At 38.4% G+C, this 18,752-nt stretch overlaps 1 protein-coding gene across 1 annotated transcript in view; it reads right to left on the reverse strand.

Moving 5' to 3' along the window:
- limk1b (LIM domain kinase 1b) overlaps window positions 1-16,723 on the reverse strand; it is a 29,599-nt gene extending 12,876 nt beyond the window's left edge. Inside the window, exons 1-8 of the mRNA XM_005161446.6 lie at window positions 16,664-16,723; window positions 8,564-8,702; window positions 6,203-6,312; window positions 5,943-6,110; window positions 3,525-3,630; window positions 3,240-3,424; window positions 1,046-1,235; window positions 873-959 (exon numbers count right to left, since the gene is read on the reverse strand). Coding sequence (XP_005161503.1) covers window positions 873-959; window positions 1,046-1,235; window positions 3,240-3,424; window positions 3,525-3,630; window positions 5,943-6,110; window positions 6,203-6,312; window positions 8,564-8,702; window positions 16,664-16,713 — 1,035 coding nt within the window. The 5' untranslated portion in view covers window positions 16,714-16,723. The remainder of the gene's footprint in view (window positions 1-872; window positions 960-1,045; window positions 1,236-3,239; window positions 3,425-3,524; window positions 3,631-5,942; window positions 6,111-6,202; window positions 6,313-8,563; window positions 8,703-16,663) is intronic.
- Between the last annotated feature and the right edge of the window lie 2,029 nt (window positions 16,724-18,752).

The raw sequence follows: 18,752 nt of genomic DNA on the forward strand, positions 1-18,752 counted from the left end.
AGTTGCCTTTTAGAGCACTTAATTATGCTCACAAACCGTTCAAGTTGCCTCCATTTACCAGATGAGTGCAATTATATACTTATATACCATCTCTATAAATGTATTTGTCTTTACGTACGATAATTAATCATTTATATTTTATCTGTAAAGCACTCCAGAATCTGACAGATTGATTAGCTGTAGGCTGTAAAACAGTCATCTGAAGTGTTTTCATACATTGTTATGCCTGGATTTCATCCATAGCCTTGCATTTACTAACAAAGACTAGATTTTTTTAAGTGTTTGGAAGTAATTTGGGTCTTCCTCCTGTGGAAAAACGTCATAAGAACAATGTTTAGTGACTCAATGTCTTACAGCAGTGTTTTTACAGGTCTAAACACGTTTACTCATATAGTGTACAACCAAGCACAAGTAGTCAGAACACAAACGAGTCGCAGGTAATGAAGGTTTAAGGTTTCTCCCAAAGAAAAACCTGTCCAAGCAAAATGCTAGCATGCGCCTGTAGCTCTGCCTTTTTGCCCTTGTTTGGTTTCCTGCTGTCGGTGCGATGACGCACGAACAAAATGGTGACGTTTGGCCGTGTACTTGTAGCTTTTTTTGCTTTGTTCAGAAACCTATGGGTGACGTCACAGATACTACGTCTATATCTATTACAGTCTATGATTTTGACAGTTAGGTGCACCCTGACTGCTTCCAAGCTGTCACTCCACAGGGTAAGCAACGTGACATCACCACCTACTGGCCTGGCATTCAGAATACAGCACTTTTTTGTATTGCCAGATAAGTCATCTGTATATGAAATCTTTTAGATTTGCAAAAGGACAATGGACCATATTAGGACAGTTTTGATAAGGAAAAAAACAGCAACAAACCTCTTTCAGGAATGTTTTCTGAGTCTCTTCATCGAATTGAAGTAGTTCCTTAATCACCATGACCTCTCCTGTCTCCAAATGCGTCACCTCACAGTGCAAAGAAAGCAGTTATTTCCTTACTGTCATATTAGTTTATCATATAAAGTGTTTATCACTCTAACTCATTGCTTTACCTTTATGGCCTGTCCAAAACAGCCTTTTCCCAGAATCTCCCCATATATTAGGTCGGAAGGTCGGAAGATTCGTTGCGTTTTGTCATTAGCGTCAAAACGCAGAGACTCTGAACGATTAATGTCTCTTCTGTGGGAAAGAAGTGCAGCGTGTCGTTGCAAACATGGAACTTTATCAATACTGCAACTGCGCCTGGAAAAACAGACATAGAGAAGACTGAGACTGAGACAAAAGGCAGACTATACGCTTAAAGCGATAGTTCACTCAAAAATGAAAATGTACTTATTATTTACCCACCCTTTACTTGTTCCAAACCTGTATGAGTTTCTTTCCTGAACTGTTGAACACTAAAGAAGATATTCTGAAGAAAGCTTAAAAACAGGGTGCAAATTATAGGGGGGTTTGGGCAGGACAGGACCCCCCCCCCCCCCAATTATGGTGGCTGGAGAAAGCCAACACACTGTTATACTACATAAACGTCTTCTTCTTCATGTCCTTCTTCTTCTGAGACTGATTTCTATATGCATCTCTTCCTAAACCATTCATGGTACAACCACCAAACTGACACCAAACCTTCAAAATGATCTGACTCGGGTTGCTATATCTTGTGTGGAGTTTGCATGTTCTTCCTGCGTTCGCGTGAGTTTCCTCCGGGTGCTTCGGTTTCCCCCACAAGTCCAAAGACATGAATTGGAATTGGGTAAGCTAAACGTGTCTGTAGTGTATGTGTGAATGAGACGGCATGGATGTTTCCCACTGAGTTGCAGCTGGAAGGGCATCCGCTGTGTAAAACTGGATGCTGGATAAGTTGGCGGTTCATTCTGCTGTGGCGACCCCAGATTAATAAAGGGACTAGGACGAAAAGAAAATGAATGATTGAATTTGGTTCACTGAGGCATATTACCGAACATAACTGAAAAACTGGACCCTCTCGGTTGTCAATGAATAATTTGCACCCTGCCTAAAACCTGTAACCATTTACTTCCATAGTAGGAAAACAAATATTATGGAAGTAATATTACAATAGAAAAAACAAAAACATAATTTCTGTTCAACAGAAAAAAGTCAAAGTGGTTTGGAACAAGTTAAAGGTGAGTAAATGAAGACAGAACTATACTTTTTATTTTAATGCAAGGGATAAAGTACATTCAGGCTGTTGTAATCAAAAAATAAAGCCAAATAACAAAATCTCCAAATCTCCCAAATCACCCAACACTTTAAATTGATATATTAGAAACGTCTTCTATTTCTTGCAGCTGAACTATGACAATAATCACCTCAGGTAAACCTCATGTGCTTTATTCAGTGCTAAATGCTAACAATGTGAGTTTTAATGCCATTTCACATGACATTTATTGCCATATACTGAAAGCAGCAGCAGATAGTTCACCTCAGATCTTGAAAATCAATTCAAGGTGTTGGTTAGAACAAAATCTCCATTTAATATCAAAATATTCCTTCTATTGTGTGTCGTTGCTTATACATAGAACGTGGTTTAAATCATTCGCTCCTGTCCTCAGGTTCAGGTTAGGTGACTGGCTGAGCCATTCTAGCAGCTTTATTTTCTTTTCTGAAGCCAGTTGGAAGCACACTGATGAGGGGCAGGGTGACTTTCCAACTATGAGAATTTTAAGATGCTGTCTGGGCTTTCCATGTCTTTTTACAACTTCCTTTCTTCATGTGTTTAATACTTTTACCTTGTGTACTTCAAAAAATGCTTTTCTTACTTAGATTTTTTTGTCTTGTTTCTAGTCCAAATATCTACAAATTCTTAAATCAAGAAGAACAAACATATTGTTCAAAGTAATCTGCCAATGGGGTAAGCAAAATAATCTTGTTTTTCCTTTTCACATAAGATTATTTTGCTTACCTCATTGGCAGTTTATTTTGTTTGTTTTAATGAAAAACTTACTTAATTTTGGCATATTATTTCTAAAAAACAAGACTATATTTTTTGCTTGCCTAGAAAATTCTTCTTGATTTGAGAATTTTTAGATATTTGAACTATAAACAAGACAAAAAGTAAGAAAAATATATATTTTTGTAGTGTGTCATTTTATTTTATTACACATAACGTAACTTCTTAACTAATTTGTTTTGTTTTCTTTCTATGTATGGATTACTTTGATTGTTACTGGAATCTAGAGGTACATTTCTGAGAAAACGGATGATGTCTTCATTATTTATTTTACTTACAAAATATTTTTGGATCGATGGCTTATTTGTCTGTTGTTGGGAAGGGGAAAGAAGCCTAGATTTCCAGGCTGGTCCAGTTCTTCTCCCAGCAGGCCAGACAGGTCCTCCTGTTTTATGTGGTCTTTAGGGTTGTGTTCAATAGTGATTTGTAGCCAGTGCTCTGTATCATGAATCACCAGATTGATCTATTACAAATAAAGAGATAAAAAGAGCAATGGTCAAATGTGGTCCGGTTTATCAGTATTATGATCTAATCTGAGCTAAAACTGCTCTTTGTCAACTGACCTCATTGAGTGGAATGTTGTGAACAGAAATTCCATTGATCTCAAGAATCCGGTCTCCAACATGGATCAAGGGTTTAACTTCAGCACTCAGGTTATGCAAGTCCAGCCTTTCCCACATAGAAAGTTTTAGAAAGAAAAATAATCAGAATTATTTAAACAGTCTTGTTTGGTGGTTCCTGTTTTTGGTTTAGGTGTGATTGTCTTTGTGCTTTGGGTTTTGCATTAATACATATTGGAAAGTTTCATATCTATAAATGTAAATAAATGTAAACCCTTTTTTTTGCATATTCAAACAAGAAGTATTAGCCTAAATAGTGATGTTTAAACTCCTATAATGTGTGCTTATTGCTTTGTATTTAATAGGCCTATTGATTTTTATGTTTATATGTTTATACCCTCTCGTTTCCACTTATTTATCTCATGTGTTTGTTATATATTAAATTCATAATTCCCTTATTGTTTTAATATTAACTATAGTTTGTAGAGAGTGTATTCTGTTTTATTTGTACTGTAAATCATTTGTTGTTATTAAAAAAAAATTATGATGATACCATGTGATTGGTTATCATGACTGCTGCAATTTTGAACCCTAAATTTCCGGCTTGACAACTCAATTTTCAACTCCCCACCTGCCAGCGCTCAGCTAATCTCGTTGTTTACCGGCTGCAGCCATGGTTTAAGTCGAATGCACCTATTGACTGACTGGTTAAAATGATCCATTAAGAGTGAGTTAACAGTTAATGATGCACTGATTCAAACCATGCAAAAAGAGTGAGTCTACAGTTAATGACTCGCTGATTCAAATGATCTTTTAAGAGTGAGTCAATAGTTAATGACTCATTGATTCAAATGATCCATTAAGAATGAGCCTACAGTTAATGATGCACTGATTCAAACGATGCATAAAGAGTGAGTCTACAGTTAATGACTCGCTGATTCAAATGATCTATTAAGAGTGAGTCAACAATTAATGAATTATTGATTCAAATGCTTCATTAAGAGTGAAGCAGGTTGCACACCAGAAGCGCCACACGGCGCCGCGACACGGCGCGCACATGACAGTTTAAAGTATCGCACACCAGACGCGCACATTCGAATGATATTTAACATGAAACTAATTAGATGGCGATCTGTGGCACGGCTGAAAAATGAACTGCGTCCTGAGCCATGGCCGGGCGCCGCCGACAGCCGTCGACTTGTGGCGCCGGTGTGTGTATCCTGATAGAAACCTATGTTTAGAATTCTAAAATGCATGGCGCTTCTGGTGTGCGACCTGCTTAAGCCTACAGTTAATTATGCAATGATTCAAATGATCTATTAAGAGTGAGTCAACTGTAAATGACTCACTGATTCAAATAATCCATTAAGAGTGAACCTATAGTTAATGACTCAATGATCCATATGATCTGTTAAGAGTGAGTCTGCTGTTAACGCCTCACTGATTTAAATGATTCATTAAGAGTAAGTCTGCTGTTAACGACTCACTGATTTTAAATGGTCCGTTAAGAGTGAGTCTGCTTTTAATGACTCACTGGCTCTGTTTACACCTAGCATTAGCATGGATTTGTGTCAACCCTATTACAAGTGACATGGTAAGTACGGGTGTAAATGGTGTGTGAAATGTTTTGAGCTTGTCACCTTGTCAAACAGTGTAAAGACATCTATGTGTAAACAGGCCCACTGATTCAAATTATCTGATCAGAGCAAGTCTACAGTGAATAACTCATTGAATCAAAAGATTCCTTTACGAAGAATCTTCAGTTAACAACTCAAAGATTTCCAACCCGGGCTCATTGTGTAAACGTAGCCCCGCGGACGCGGTAGCGTGCGCCGTTCGCGCCCGCCCTGTTCTCGCGCTAAAAGCCGCCGGATCTGCCGACCCGGCCGCCCTCCTCATCCTCCTCCTCCACCTTCCCTAAACCCGAGCGACGGTTTGCAAAGGCCGTCCAAAAAAACAAAACAAAAAAAAAAGCAAAAGCCCTTGTCTTCGATTTCGACTGCGTTTTCGGATCCCACCGCGTTCTCGCCCTTATTTTTCGGATTCTGTTTTTCGTCTTACCTGATTACTGGAACCGCTGTTCCCCGGACTCGATCCCGGTCGTCGTCCCCGCGGCCGGCTCCTCCTCCTCCTACACCGCCCCGCAGCATTCGCTCGAAAAAAACTAAACGCGTCCGTGTGTACCTCTGGCCACGTAAATCGTGGTCTCCAGAAACGTCCGCGGGGCTACGTTTCCAGAATGAGCTTGGGTTGAAGATTTCAATGATATAGTCAGAGCGAGTCTATATATATAATGTCTATCTGGCTCAAATGAACTGGTCAGAGAGAGTAACGATTCACTGATTCAAACGCTCATTTCAGAGAAAGCCTGTGGTTAAGCACTCACTGAATGTGTGAAAACACCCTTAAATGAAGACTCACTGAGAAACAGTGACCAAATGCTCTTTGTCTTTCTTCTCCACAGTGAAGAATAAACCTTGTCTGCTTTCTGCAGAGGGAGGAAATGACATCGATGTCACCATATGAGGAAGCGGTGAACCTTTTGCTGCCAAATGCTGTGTCGACACCTTCTGGTAATGACATTGACCACTGCAAGAGAAGAAGAACATCATAAACCAGTGAAAATAGAGGTGCTTTTCCATCAAAACTCAACATGAGCAAATATTTGGAGAAGAACCGACCAGTATAAGTTGGTGTAATCCACTAAAGCGAAAGAATCACCATCTCCAATGAAGACATCACAGCTTTCACAGAGAAAGCACTCCGGGTGGTATTTATTCTTCCCGGCCACCTGCAGAGATGACAGGAAGAAGCGGAGTTATAGTATATTTTCTAAAATCTCTTATGTTGAATTCAATTTCCTCTAAAAGTCGGGATGGGCAGATGACATCATCTATAAAAGTGAAGCGGCACAATGGAAGGAAGCGAGATTGTGAGTGGGAGGGTCGCCTGCCCTCAGGTCATGCAGGAAACGCTGACAAAGAAATCCCAAGACCTCCAGCTAATCGGCCCAAGATAAGACAGATCACATTACCGTCTCCATTTAGTGGGTGAATAGCTGTTTAAGTGTGCAATCTGTAAAGAAATGCATGCAATTCTCTGCATTCATGCTCGGTGTTCCTGTCGGGATTTTCGCAAAAAGGTTAAATGACAGACACTGATGATGTCATATTTTGTTCTGGTAATGCTGGATTGCTTTTGGGAAGAGTTTATTTGGAAAAGTCTTGTTAGTGGAACTGTTCTGTGGGACCGTTTAAAGGAACATTCACTTTTTAACAGCTCCTCTGGAGTTAAACAGTTGAGCTATACCATCTTTAATATAATTTATTTGTAATATCATTGTGCCTCCTGCACCAAAGTTCCTTGATCATTATGCCAGAATGAGAGCATAAATGGTAAAACTCCACAGTTTAACTCTATGGTACAGGTGTCAAATTCAGTTCATGCGGCGCCGCACAGTTTAGCTTTAAGCCTAATTGAAGAGTTCACACTTGGTGCGATTTATTCATAAACTAATTTCGAGAGGATCACATGCTTATAATCAACACGGCTGGCTCCTTATCAGCTCCCTCATCAGCCCTCTTAGATGATTACGGAAGCATTATAAATAACCTGAGTTTTTCACTCCAGTTATCTTCGTCTTGAAGCTCCCCCCCTTTCCACCCCTACATCCTCCCCCTTTTTTCTGATCGGGCGACACGGTGGCCCAGTGGCTAGCACTGTTGCCTCACAGCAAGAACACCGCCGGTCCAACCTATCGGGCCGGTTGGTGTTTCTGTGCGGAGTTTACATGTTCTCCTCGTGTTCGCGTGGGTTTTCCCCGGGTTCCCCGATTTCCACCCACCGTCCAAAAACATAAACCATAGCCAATCGACTAAAACAAATCATCACCCAATACAACCTTAGTTTACACTTCCCACGGTGACAAGCAGGGGAGCTCTCGAGACCTACCAGACCTCGAACTCCCCTCTCGCCCTTCTAACGGGAGGGAGCCCCGGGCTCGAGGATATTACGAGCTCAGGGCTCTCTCCCAGGACAGCATGCCAGATACGCTTTATTGATTATCAGCTAAGTGTAAACTCTTGAAGCTGATGATTGATATTAAAGCTTGTATGGTATACTGTCTCGAGAGAGAGCCCTGAGCGTATTAGATCCTCGAGCCCTGGGCTCCCTCCTGTTGGCAGGGCGAGAGGGGAGTTTGATCTTAGGTAGATCTCAATGAACTCCCCCCAGTTTATTTGTAGCTAAATGACAGATACGGATGACTGGGGAGAGGAGTACTCGCTGAGAGCTTGATTATGGTATCAATTTTGTGTGTTCAATTTACTAAGTGCGTGTTATTTGGACTGTGGGAGGAAGCTGGAGAACCCGGGGAAAACCCACGCGAGCATGGGGAGAATCAGCAAACCCCACACAGAAATGTCATCTGGTTTAGTAGGGACTTTAACCAGAGATATTCTTGCTGTGAGGCAACAGTGCTAATCACTGGGCTGTCCATCTGGAAAGGAGTGGAAGTAGGGGTGGGGGGTGGGATGGGTTCTTCAAAACGAATATAATGAGATAAGACAAACTCTGGTTATTTATAATGAGTTAGGAATCATCTGATTGAAGAATCAATCATGAGCTGATGCTGGAACAGCTAAGAACAATCATAAGCACGTGACCCTATCAAAAATAGTTTATAAATAAACTTCACTTCAAGAGGTCACACTTGGCTGATGATTGATAGTAAAGGTTGTTTGGCGTGCTGTCCCGGAAGAGAGCCCTTAGCTAATGAGATAATAGTGTCCTGGGCTCCCTTCCATTTGCAGGGCGAGAGGGGACTAATCCCAACTTAACATTGCATGTCTTAGGATGTGACTATTGAGGACTCACACATAACGATATCGATGCTGAAACTATACAGTTGAAGTCAGAATTATAAGCTCACCTGTTTATTTTTCTCCCCAATTTCTGTTTAACGGAGAGAACATTTGTTCAACATTATTTCAACAGTTTTACTTTTTGATTGAACTAATCCCTTGTAAGTTTTGTACTCTTACCATGATGGGACCAGTGTTGATGGACTCCGTGCAGCCATAGCACTGCTCCGCAAACCGAGACAAGTAATGTTTCTTACAGAAGAACTGTCCATCTCTTTCATAGTACCAGTCAGCAAGAACAGAATTACATTCACAACACCTAACAAAGACAAAGGAGAATAAAACAATTAGACAAAAAAAAGTTGGATTAGCCAAGTTGGTTTGCTTAGAATGTACGGCACCATACCGTTTATTCGATTTGGTAAGGCGTATATTCCATTTGCAGTTTTAGCTTAGCATAAAACATTGAATCAAATTCGATATTGATTTTCATTTTGATCATTTTCCTAGTTAAAGCTTTACATTGTGTACTAACATCTATGGAAAAACTAATATTTGCAAGCTTCTGCTGTGTGTGTGTGTTTATGTGTGTGGGGTGGGGGGGCCATTTTTACATTTTGCTGTTTAAATAGCAAATGCATATGAGCTAATATGTGCGCCCATTGGCGTTTTGGTCTAAAAAAGAAGGCGTGTTGAGGCGCATTGCCCGCTCATTGCTATTTTAAGAAACTTAAATAGTCTGTTCAACACACTTTGAGTTTTGATAAATTTGATTAAACGACCAGTTAAATATTAAACCCCTACATGAACTGTTTAACTTAAATAATTCATGCATTAACAAACCTAAAATAAAAAATAAAAGCAGCGTGACAGACTGCCTCAAAACATATCCGATTGCCCTCTCTAGTAAATGTGATTTTTAAGTGTACTTTTAAATAGCTTATAACTGTACTTTAAAATATCACTGTTTGTTTTGTGCAATTTGTTCGTTGATTCGATAAGTTTATGTTAATGGGACCTCATAAGCCGGAAGAAAAGGAGTCAGACCTGATTTTAAACACTTAGGGCCTACTCACACTATGCCATCCGTACCGTGCCCAGGCCCGTTTCCCAGATCGTTTGAGAAGTGTGAGTGCGCTGAATCGGGCTCAAGCACAGTTCACTTGGCCGGCCCTGGCCCGGTTGGAAGAGGTGCGCCTGAGCGCGGTTCACTTGGGCTTTGGCGCGGTACGCTTGTGTGTGAGTGCAAAACGCGCCAAAGCCCGAAAATGAAAGCGAGACGTGACTTTTAAGGGGCTGTTTCATATGGATTTATTAATCATTCTTACTGTTCAGTGAACGCAAACTGCCGTAGTTTATTAAAGACGAGAACTCCTCACAGCACGACAGCTGCACGGCTTCAGCAGACCTCCTCATTCCTGAAGCACGAGGGCTTTATGATTGTTTATGAGCGCCAAAAGAGGCGGATCTGTTCGGCGAAATATCTGACTGTGTGTCCCCGCATCCCTAAGCACTGTTTGGCGAAATATTTGACTGCATGTCACTGCATAACAAACGACTGAAACGATATAACTAGAGAAATCTTCACTGTGCTGCTGAGTGAGAGAGCGCTTCTCACTGATCAGCGCAGCAGCGATGACGTAAGCGTGCCGAAGCCCGTTTGTGGTGTGAGCGCGGGCCGTCGGGGGAGACGGGAGGGGGGACAAGCGTGCTTTGGCCCGGTTCGAGGCAACTGTACCTAGTGTGAGTACGGCCTTAGCCTTGGCTTTGTTTTTATTTAAAAATCCTCTTTTTGAAACGAATTTCATTTGGTATCATTTTTTTGTAGTTACCTACAAAATAAACAAGAAGAATGAATATTAGAGGTAATAATATTAGAGGATTTTGGGTACTTTTGTCATTATGGAGAGTGTTGGGTTGAAAACATAGACTCCACTCTCCGGTTTCCCCCACAGTCCAAAAACATGTTGTTCAGGTGAATTGGGTAGGCTAAATTGTAGTGTATGAGTATGAATGAGTGTGTGTGGATGTTTCCCAGAGATGGGTTGCGGCTGGAAGGGCATCCACTGGGTAAAAATGTGCCGGATAAGTTGGGGGTTCATTCCGCTGTGGTGACCCCACCCCAGATTAATAACTGAACTAAGCCGAAAAAAAAAATTAATCAATGACTATTTAGCAATATGGTTTAATTGTCCTCCTTACATATTTACAATAACATTTCTTTAAAAGTTATCTGTGTTTTTATGCATACATTTATATTTTGCATAAATGTTGTTTATTATAGCTTTTAAAACTTTAAGACATCTTAATTGTCTTTAATTTAATATTGTTTATGCCACATTGCATTCATAAAAAATATAGTTTTGGTTTGACTTTTAGAAGACTTTTAGATTAGTATCTCATTGTGAGTGTTGATTTAATAAATGAAACCAAAAAATGACTGTTTTTTATATAGCAGTTTAAAATAAAGGCGACAAGGTGGAGCAGTAGGTAGTGCTGTCACCTCACAGCAAGTAGGTAGCTGGTTTGAGCCTCGGCTGGGCCAGCTGACATTTCTGTGTGGAGTTTGCATGTTCTCCCATGTAATATCATACTTATAGAAGAGTCGAGCTTAATATAAGAAATATTTAAATCATACAGTCAAAGTCAGAATTATTAGCCCCCCTGAATTATTAGACTCCCTGTTTATTTTTCCCCCAATTTCTGTTTAACCGAGAGCAGATTTTTTTCAACACATTTCTAAACATAAAAGTCGCAATAACTCATTTCTAATAACTGATTTATTTTATCTTTGCCATGATGACAGTAAATAATATTTGATTAGATATTTTTAAGACACTTCTATACAGCTTAAAGTGACATTTAAAGGCTTGACTTGGTTAATTAGGTTAAATAGGTAGGTTAGGGTAAGTAGGCAAGGTCATGTATAATGATGGTTTGTTCTGTAGACAGTCGGAAAAAAGCTTAAAGGGGCTAATACTTTTGTCCTTAAAATGGAGTTTAAAAAATTAAAAACTGCTTTTATTCTAGACAAAATAAAACAAATAAGACTTTCTCCAGAAGAAAAAATATTATCAGACCTACTGTGAACATTTCCTTGCTCTGTTAAACATCATTTGGGAAAGATTTAAAAAAGAAAAAAAAAATCAAAGGGGGGCTAATAATTCTGACTTTATTTATGCTAAGCTAAGCTAAAAGTGCTTTAGTCAGGGGTAAATAAAATAATCTGATTTCAAAACAAAAACAAGATTATTTTGTTTACCCCTGGCAGATCATTTTTATTTTGAAAGAAAAAACTCATTTAAATTAGACTAATTTAATTAATTAATTAATTAGACCCCCAAGAAATATTTTTTGGGGTTGTCAAGAAAAATCTTCTTGGTTTTAGTTTTTGGATGTTTTGACTAGAAAAAAAGGCAAAAACTTTTAGTAAGAAAAGCATTTTGTAGTATTCAGGGGGTTTGCTGTTCTTGCGGCATCTGAGCAGGATGTCAGCCAGTCATGTGTTCCCCAGCTGGCGGTTATCAGCTCTTCCATCCTTCCATTCAACATAACACAGGCCTCACACGGAAACACATGCACATTAAACACACAAACACACTCGTGCGCTCACACACACACTAATAAAGTCTTAAACACTGGCAAAGCAGAATAACAAGAAAGTGCTGTTTAGTGCTACAGCTTTACTATACTTCAGTCATATATTTAAGTGTTATTTTGGAGAATTTGTGCTACCTGGTTACATTTCCAAGAACAAAAATTGGTTAACATTTTACAATAACAGTACATGAAAAATGATGTATTTTATGTAAACTAATCATTACTTTATTATTAATTAATGATGACTTAAGTCATGCGCTAATCATGGACAAACATTAACTACAACCTGAGTCACATGAGTTCATATGTGAATAGCGGCTACCTTAATTACTTATTAGTACATGTTGTTAGTTAATGTATTAATCAACATTTAAGTTTAAGCTGAATGTAGCCAACATGAACTCATAAGCTGTTAATGCGTAATTATGTAATGACTTTACTTGGAGGGCCACATCATCATGACCTGTTTCAACTGTTCATGTTGATGTGAAGTGTAAACGCAGCAGACGGATGTGCATAGGGAGTTCATGAGTAGTTAAGACTGGGTTAATGATGATGTGCCCCTCTAAGTAAAGTCATGATATAATTATACATGTCATGAGTTCATGATGGTTAAATTAAGCATGAACTAATACATTTAGTAACAAACAATCATGTCCTGCAAGTAATTAAGGTAGCTGTTATTCACACATGAACTCATGTGACGTGACTTAGTTCATGAATAGCGCATTCATTAGCTCATTATTAGTCTGTAATAAAGTAACATTTAGTTTACATATTTGATTTGATTTGATTTATTTATTTTCAAACAGAAATATCACACATAAAATATCATTAACAAAAAATACATTTTAACATGGTGGAAAATGGAGTGGGATGAAGCACAAGCTAATTAATTTCCCACACCATTACCACATACATCATCTGTCTATTATATAACCCCCCAAAAAAATTACGGCATATAGCCATTAATTAAAATTTAATCAAACCAGCGACCTACTGCTCCACTGCTTCGCCCCCTTCATCATTATTCATTCATTCATTTTCTTGTCGGCTTTGTCCCTTTATTATTCCGGGGTCGACACAGCGGAATGAACCGCCAACTTATCCAGCAAGTTTTTACGCAGCGGATGCCCTTCCAGCCGCAACCCATCTCTGGGAAACATCCACACACACACACTCATACACTACGGACAATTTAGCCTACCCAATTCACCTGTACTGCATGTCTTTGGACTGTGGGGGAAACCGGAGCACCCGGAGGAAACCCACGCGAAGGCAGGGAGAACATGCAAACTCCACACAGAAACGATAACTGAGCCGAGATTCGAACCAGCGACCTTCTTGCTGTGAGGCGACAGCACTACCTTCTACACCACTGCCTCGCCCCCCTTCATCATTATATTCCTTTAAAATATATATGCAACGCGCCAACAATGCGCCTTAACACACCTCTTTTCTAGACTGAAACACCCATGACTCCACAAAGTGGTGCAAATGGATTTACTATTTAAACAACGTGGCGGAAAACGAGGAAAATTAAGGTTGCATTAATCTGAAAATAACAACACATTGGGGCAAACATGTCTTGCGCCCTATTGCGTCGGGTGTATGATAGGGCCCAAATGGGTAATCATTAAGATGTCACTTAAATGGCTAAAATAGCCTACAGACAATAATGCACAACAGCAATTCATGAGAATCCTCACTATCAGACTCTCCATCATTGATGGCATTTCGAGGATCTAATACCTCTACAAATTGGCTTCTTTTATGACTTCATTCATTAATTATATATCACAACTAATTCATTCAGAGAAAGTGGAAGTCATTGGTGAGCAAGTTCAAACATAAGCTGTGCATAAAGTAGGCATTATATAAAATTTGCTGTTGCATATGTATGTAAAATGCCATCTGGTTTTATCCAAACAATTTTTAACATCTGGGAATTGTAAAGAAGATAGTTTTAATTAAAGTCAATAGCCCCATGTGTGAACAGGTCCTTTTTGAAAATACCGGTAAATTCGTTCTGGCTATTTTCCGGAAAGAGAAGTTGTAACATTTCTGGCAATTTGCCGGAATGCTGCGCTGTGTGAATGCAGAAGGAAGATTGCCGTAATAAGCGCGTGCACGTCTAGAACATGCTGACGTGAGACGTCTGATTTAGCCAATCACAACAGTCAGACGCATTTACGTTTTACGCATTTGCTCACGGTTTGTGAGAATAAAAGCCTTTGAATATTTTTCCAGACACATTTAGCTGCTAGAAGTTAGTCAGATCACGTTTATATGTTCTTCTTTATGTCAACTGTGTAAATAATCATCGATGAGATGCTTACGATAAGCCGTTGTTTGTTTACCTTCAAGCTTTGCGTGTGCTTGTGAAACAGCCTGTGAGCGCCTGCACATGCACATATTATGAACATCTCGACATGCGAAAGTGATCCTGCGAAAGTTGTTCACAATATTGATCATCCACAGAGTTTGTAATTTAGTCAAATGTTTACAAATACAAGCGCAGCCGTTTAAAGCTCATTTGTGGTGAATGATGTCAGAATTTACCGGTATTTTGGAATGGATGTGTGAATGCTCTTTTCCGGAAAATTTCCGTAACGTCCTCGCCTGTGTGAACAGCGCTTTTTTGAATATACCGGTAAAGTCGTTCCGGAAATTTTCCAGATATTTACCGGTATCACTGTGTGAAAGGGGCTAATGACTTGGAGGCTTTTATTGAAGGTCTGTTATATACATTAGAAAAACAGTGATGGGTAACAATTTACTAGAGACGATCTGATACCATTTTTCCCTTATCGATACCGATTCCGATACCTGAGCTCAGGATGTCAGCCGATACCGAGTACTGAACCGATACTGGAGTTCGTATCTATAGAAACAGTTGTGTTTATATTACTAGCCCTGTTTAAATTGACAGAACTATTGTTCAGTGTGCTGCACTTATCCATTCATAAAACGTAGAAAAAATACACACAGTTAACCTAACATCAACAAATCAGACATTCAACAGTAATAACTTTAAAAGTAATGAATCAGAAACCAATAAGATGGCACCATTGTCAAATTCTTAAAAATATATATAATTTGTGAAGTTTTGATCGTTTTTTTAAGTTTTCGTTTAAAGAACATGTTTAAGTGTATACATGGTCTTGTTCCTAAAGTAGTCTGTGAGTTAACACATAAATTCAGTAGTGCTGGGGCGAAGACTAGAGGGGCAGTAAGTGGGAATTGTAGAATAACCGCTGTGGGTCAGTCATCCTTTTCAGTAAAAGGTTCACATCTATGGAATGCCATGCCTGTTCATTTAAAGTTACAATCAGAACTCCCAGTTTTTTCTGTAAAGCTGAAAGAATGGTTGAAATCTTTACAGCAATGTGTGCATTAAGCATTATTCCTTCAGGTTGGTCTCTTTTACATTTCTCTTTATGCAGATTGACTTGCATTTTATGTTTGTGGCTTTGTAAATATTGTACATGTTTGCTGTATTGTGTTTTATTCTTGATTGTTTTCATTTTTTAATGTAAAGCCTAACCAGGGACGAGGGCTGCAAATTAGCTTTATGCAATATGCCCCATGTACACAACATCGGTTATTTTATATAACTATATCTTATTGTTATATATCTTGTATAACAATGTCAAGTGTATTGTCCCTGTAAAATAAACAAGCAAATAAAAAAATAATAATAATAAATATTTGACTAGCAAAAAGCACACGCAGCACAAAAACATCTGGTTCGTCAAGCTGTGCTTATGTGTGTATCTAATATGTGTTATTTATCATACTAAATACATTTAGGGGTCTGGTATAATGTTTCTCTCTGCCGTCTAATAAAATACACAACATATTTAAGCAGCTGTGGTGTTTTCTACAAAACCAAACCGGAAACTGAGGGTGTGTGATGTTATTAGGATGTTGTCACACAGGACACGGTTTATGCCAATAGTTATTAAAGCTTATTTCTCTAGATTTGAACATTCTACTAAACATTTGGCATCATGTATAAGTCAGCAAAATATACAACATTGCTCTTTTTGGATATTTTAATAAAAAGCAATCTTATGTTGTGTCTTTAAATGTATGCCAATGCAATTTCTATCAAGTTGAATATGTTTATGCATTATTTATCCACAAAGTCTTATAGTAACACAATACTATTATGCATTTTAAAAGGTAGAATTTAGTAGGCTACAAATGAAATATATTTCCTTTTGTATAATTTGTGACCGTATAATCTGTTTATTAGGCTAAATGTCACTATATTCTCTTAAAGCATGACCTCTTTCTCGGTAGAGAAGTGGGAGTAGTCAGAACTGATGTGAAACAGTCTGATTTTTTTTTCACTATTTACGTAAACACAAATATAATTACGCTTTTGTTGATAAGGCAGAAAGCAGGACCAATCATTTAAAGTAACGTACAGATACAGTAGCAAAGTAAGTAGCCCTTATTTTACTTCAAGAATGCTGTTATCAAATGGCAATCTTAAAAACAGGCTGTTGACTAAAGAAGTTCCTGTTTTTGTTTTTGTTTTTAAGAAATGCACCGAGCGTGTAGCAACATGACTAAACCTCCGCGGCTTTTGAGGCCATACGAGGAAAACAAAAGACGAACAAATTTGCAGAAAACGTAAATAAATGTATAAATGTTCATTATAAGACTTGCCTTGCCTTTCCTCCTCTCCGGCAATACAGGTCCTGACTAGACTTGATCATAGTGGTGACTAGCTGTACTAGTCTTTTCACCGTCCCCCACTCATTTGATGGGTGGAGTGAAGTGGGAGGAGAGGAAAACACTTGCAAACAGACTCAAAACTTTTCTTTCTTATCTGCAATACTGAGCTGCGCTTCTGCTTCCTGGCAAGTGTCTGAACCGTGAACGAGACATTCCCTCCCCCTCCTGCTAACTTTAGCCCACCTTCTCTACTTTTGGTGTGCAGACTGAATGAATATGCTGTCGGAGGATTAAGTTACTGTATGTACTGCAGCCTGTCACCTGCTGATGCCCTCGTGATGAACTATGACCGCCGAGACTGAAGGACAGTTTGTGTGTGCGTGTGCTTCATGCGGGAGAAATCGGGATGTTGCTTTGGAAATACTCGCCACACATTTGTGGATCAGTTACTGTACATGCAGGCTTTTAAAAGGGAAGATGTAGAAGGAGAAAGGCAATTTAAATAAATTCAACAAAACGACATTAATATGTATGTAGTAGCCTATGTAATGCAGTTGAAGTCAGTATTATTAATCACTTGTTGGCTATATATTTTCCCTCAATTTCAAAAAAAGCTCCCAACACATTCATTCATTTTCTTTTTGGCTTAGTCCCTTTATTATTCTGCGGTTGCCACAGCGGAATGAACCGCCAACTTATCTAGCATACACTCAATTTTATTATTATTATTTTTTATTTTTTGCTCTTTCAAACTACTTAAATAAAATGAGCTGAAACAACACATTTAATGAGATTTCATTTGGGACAACTTAATTTTTTAATGTTCAATCCACATAAATTTGTGAAAAGTGTAAAGTTACATAACTTAATCAATCTGTGTTGGGACAACATGACCGAATAGTGTGGAACCATAAATTTTTTACAGTGTATGTTTTACGCAGCAAATGCCCTTCCAGCTGCAACCCAATCACTGGGAAACATCCATACACACTCATTCACACACATCCACTACGGACAATTTTAGCTAACCCAATTCACCAGTACCACATGTTTTGGACTTGTGGGAAAAAACGGAGGACCCGGAGGACACCCGTGTGTACACGGGGAGAACATGCAAACTCCACACAGAAATGCCAACTGACCCAGCCGGGGCTCAAACCAGCGACCTTCTTGCTGTGAAGCGATTGTGCTACCCACTGCACCATCGTGCCTCCCCTCCCAACATATTTCTAAACATAATAGTTTTAATAACTCATCTTTTATCTTTGCCGTAATGACAGTACGCCTATATATTTTCACCGGATATTTTTTCAAGTTACTGGTATTTAGCTTAAAATGCTAGTTAAAAGCTTAACTAATGTTCATTAGGCAAGTTAGATTAATTTGGAGAGTCATTGTATAACAGTGGTTTGTTCAAGACAATAAAAAATGTATATTAAGGGGGCTAATAATATTGACCAAACAAAAAAACAAAACAAAAAATTATAGGAAATGCTATGAAAAATCCCTTGCTCTGTTAAACATCATTTGGGACAGATTTATAAAAGGAATAAAATTTGATGAATGATTGTGATGAAAAAAAGATTATGACTTACACACAGACACCACACGCGCACAGTACACACATACACAATGTTGGTATACTGGAATTTTTGTTGGGTGATACACTCAGAGAATAATTTCGTTTTATTTTATCATATTTTCAATATTGAAAATATGTGACAATATTATTATAATAAAATCACAGTGACTTTACTCAGTTTGGGAAAGATCAATATTAAAGTTTAAATATGAAACAAATTATTGACAAATATTAATTAATTATTCATTAATAATTTTCATTGAAAATTCATTTAGGCACTACTAATTGAGTATGCCTAAGTTTGTTTACATCAAGTTTTGCTAACTTAAAGCTGCAATTTAAATTTATAGAAATATAATGTAACTCATAAATTCAGAATAGTTTTTGACCGCATATATTTTATAAAACTTTCTCTTTAATATTTTGAAAATGCCTTTTCATGTCGCAAAATAACTCCTGCATGTTAAGTGTAAATTGAAAAGGAAAACAAAAACATGA

This window comes from Danio rerio, chromosome 21 (assembly GCF_049306965.1).
Source record: "Danio rerio strain Tuebingen ecotype United States chromosome 21, GRCz12tu, whole genome shotgun sequence".
Classification (NCBI taxonomy): domain Eukaryota; kingdom Metazoa; phylum Chordata; class Actinopteri; order Cypriniformes; family Danionidae; genus Danio; species Danio rerio.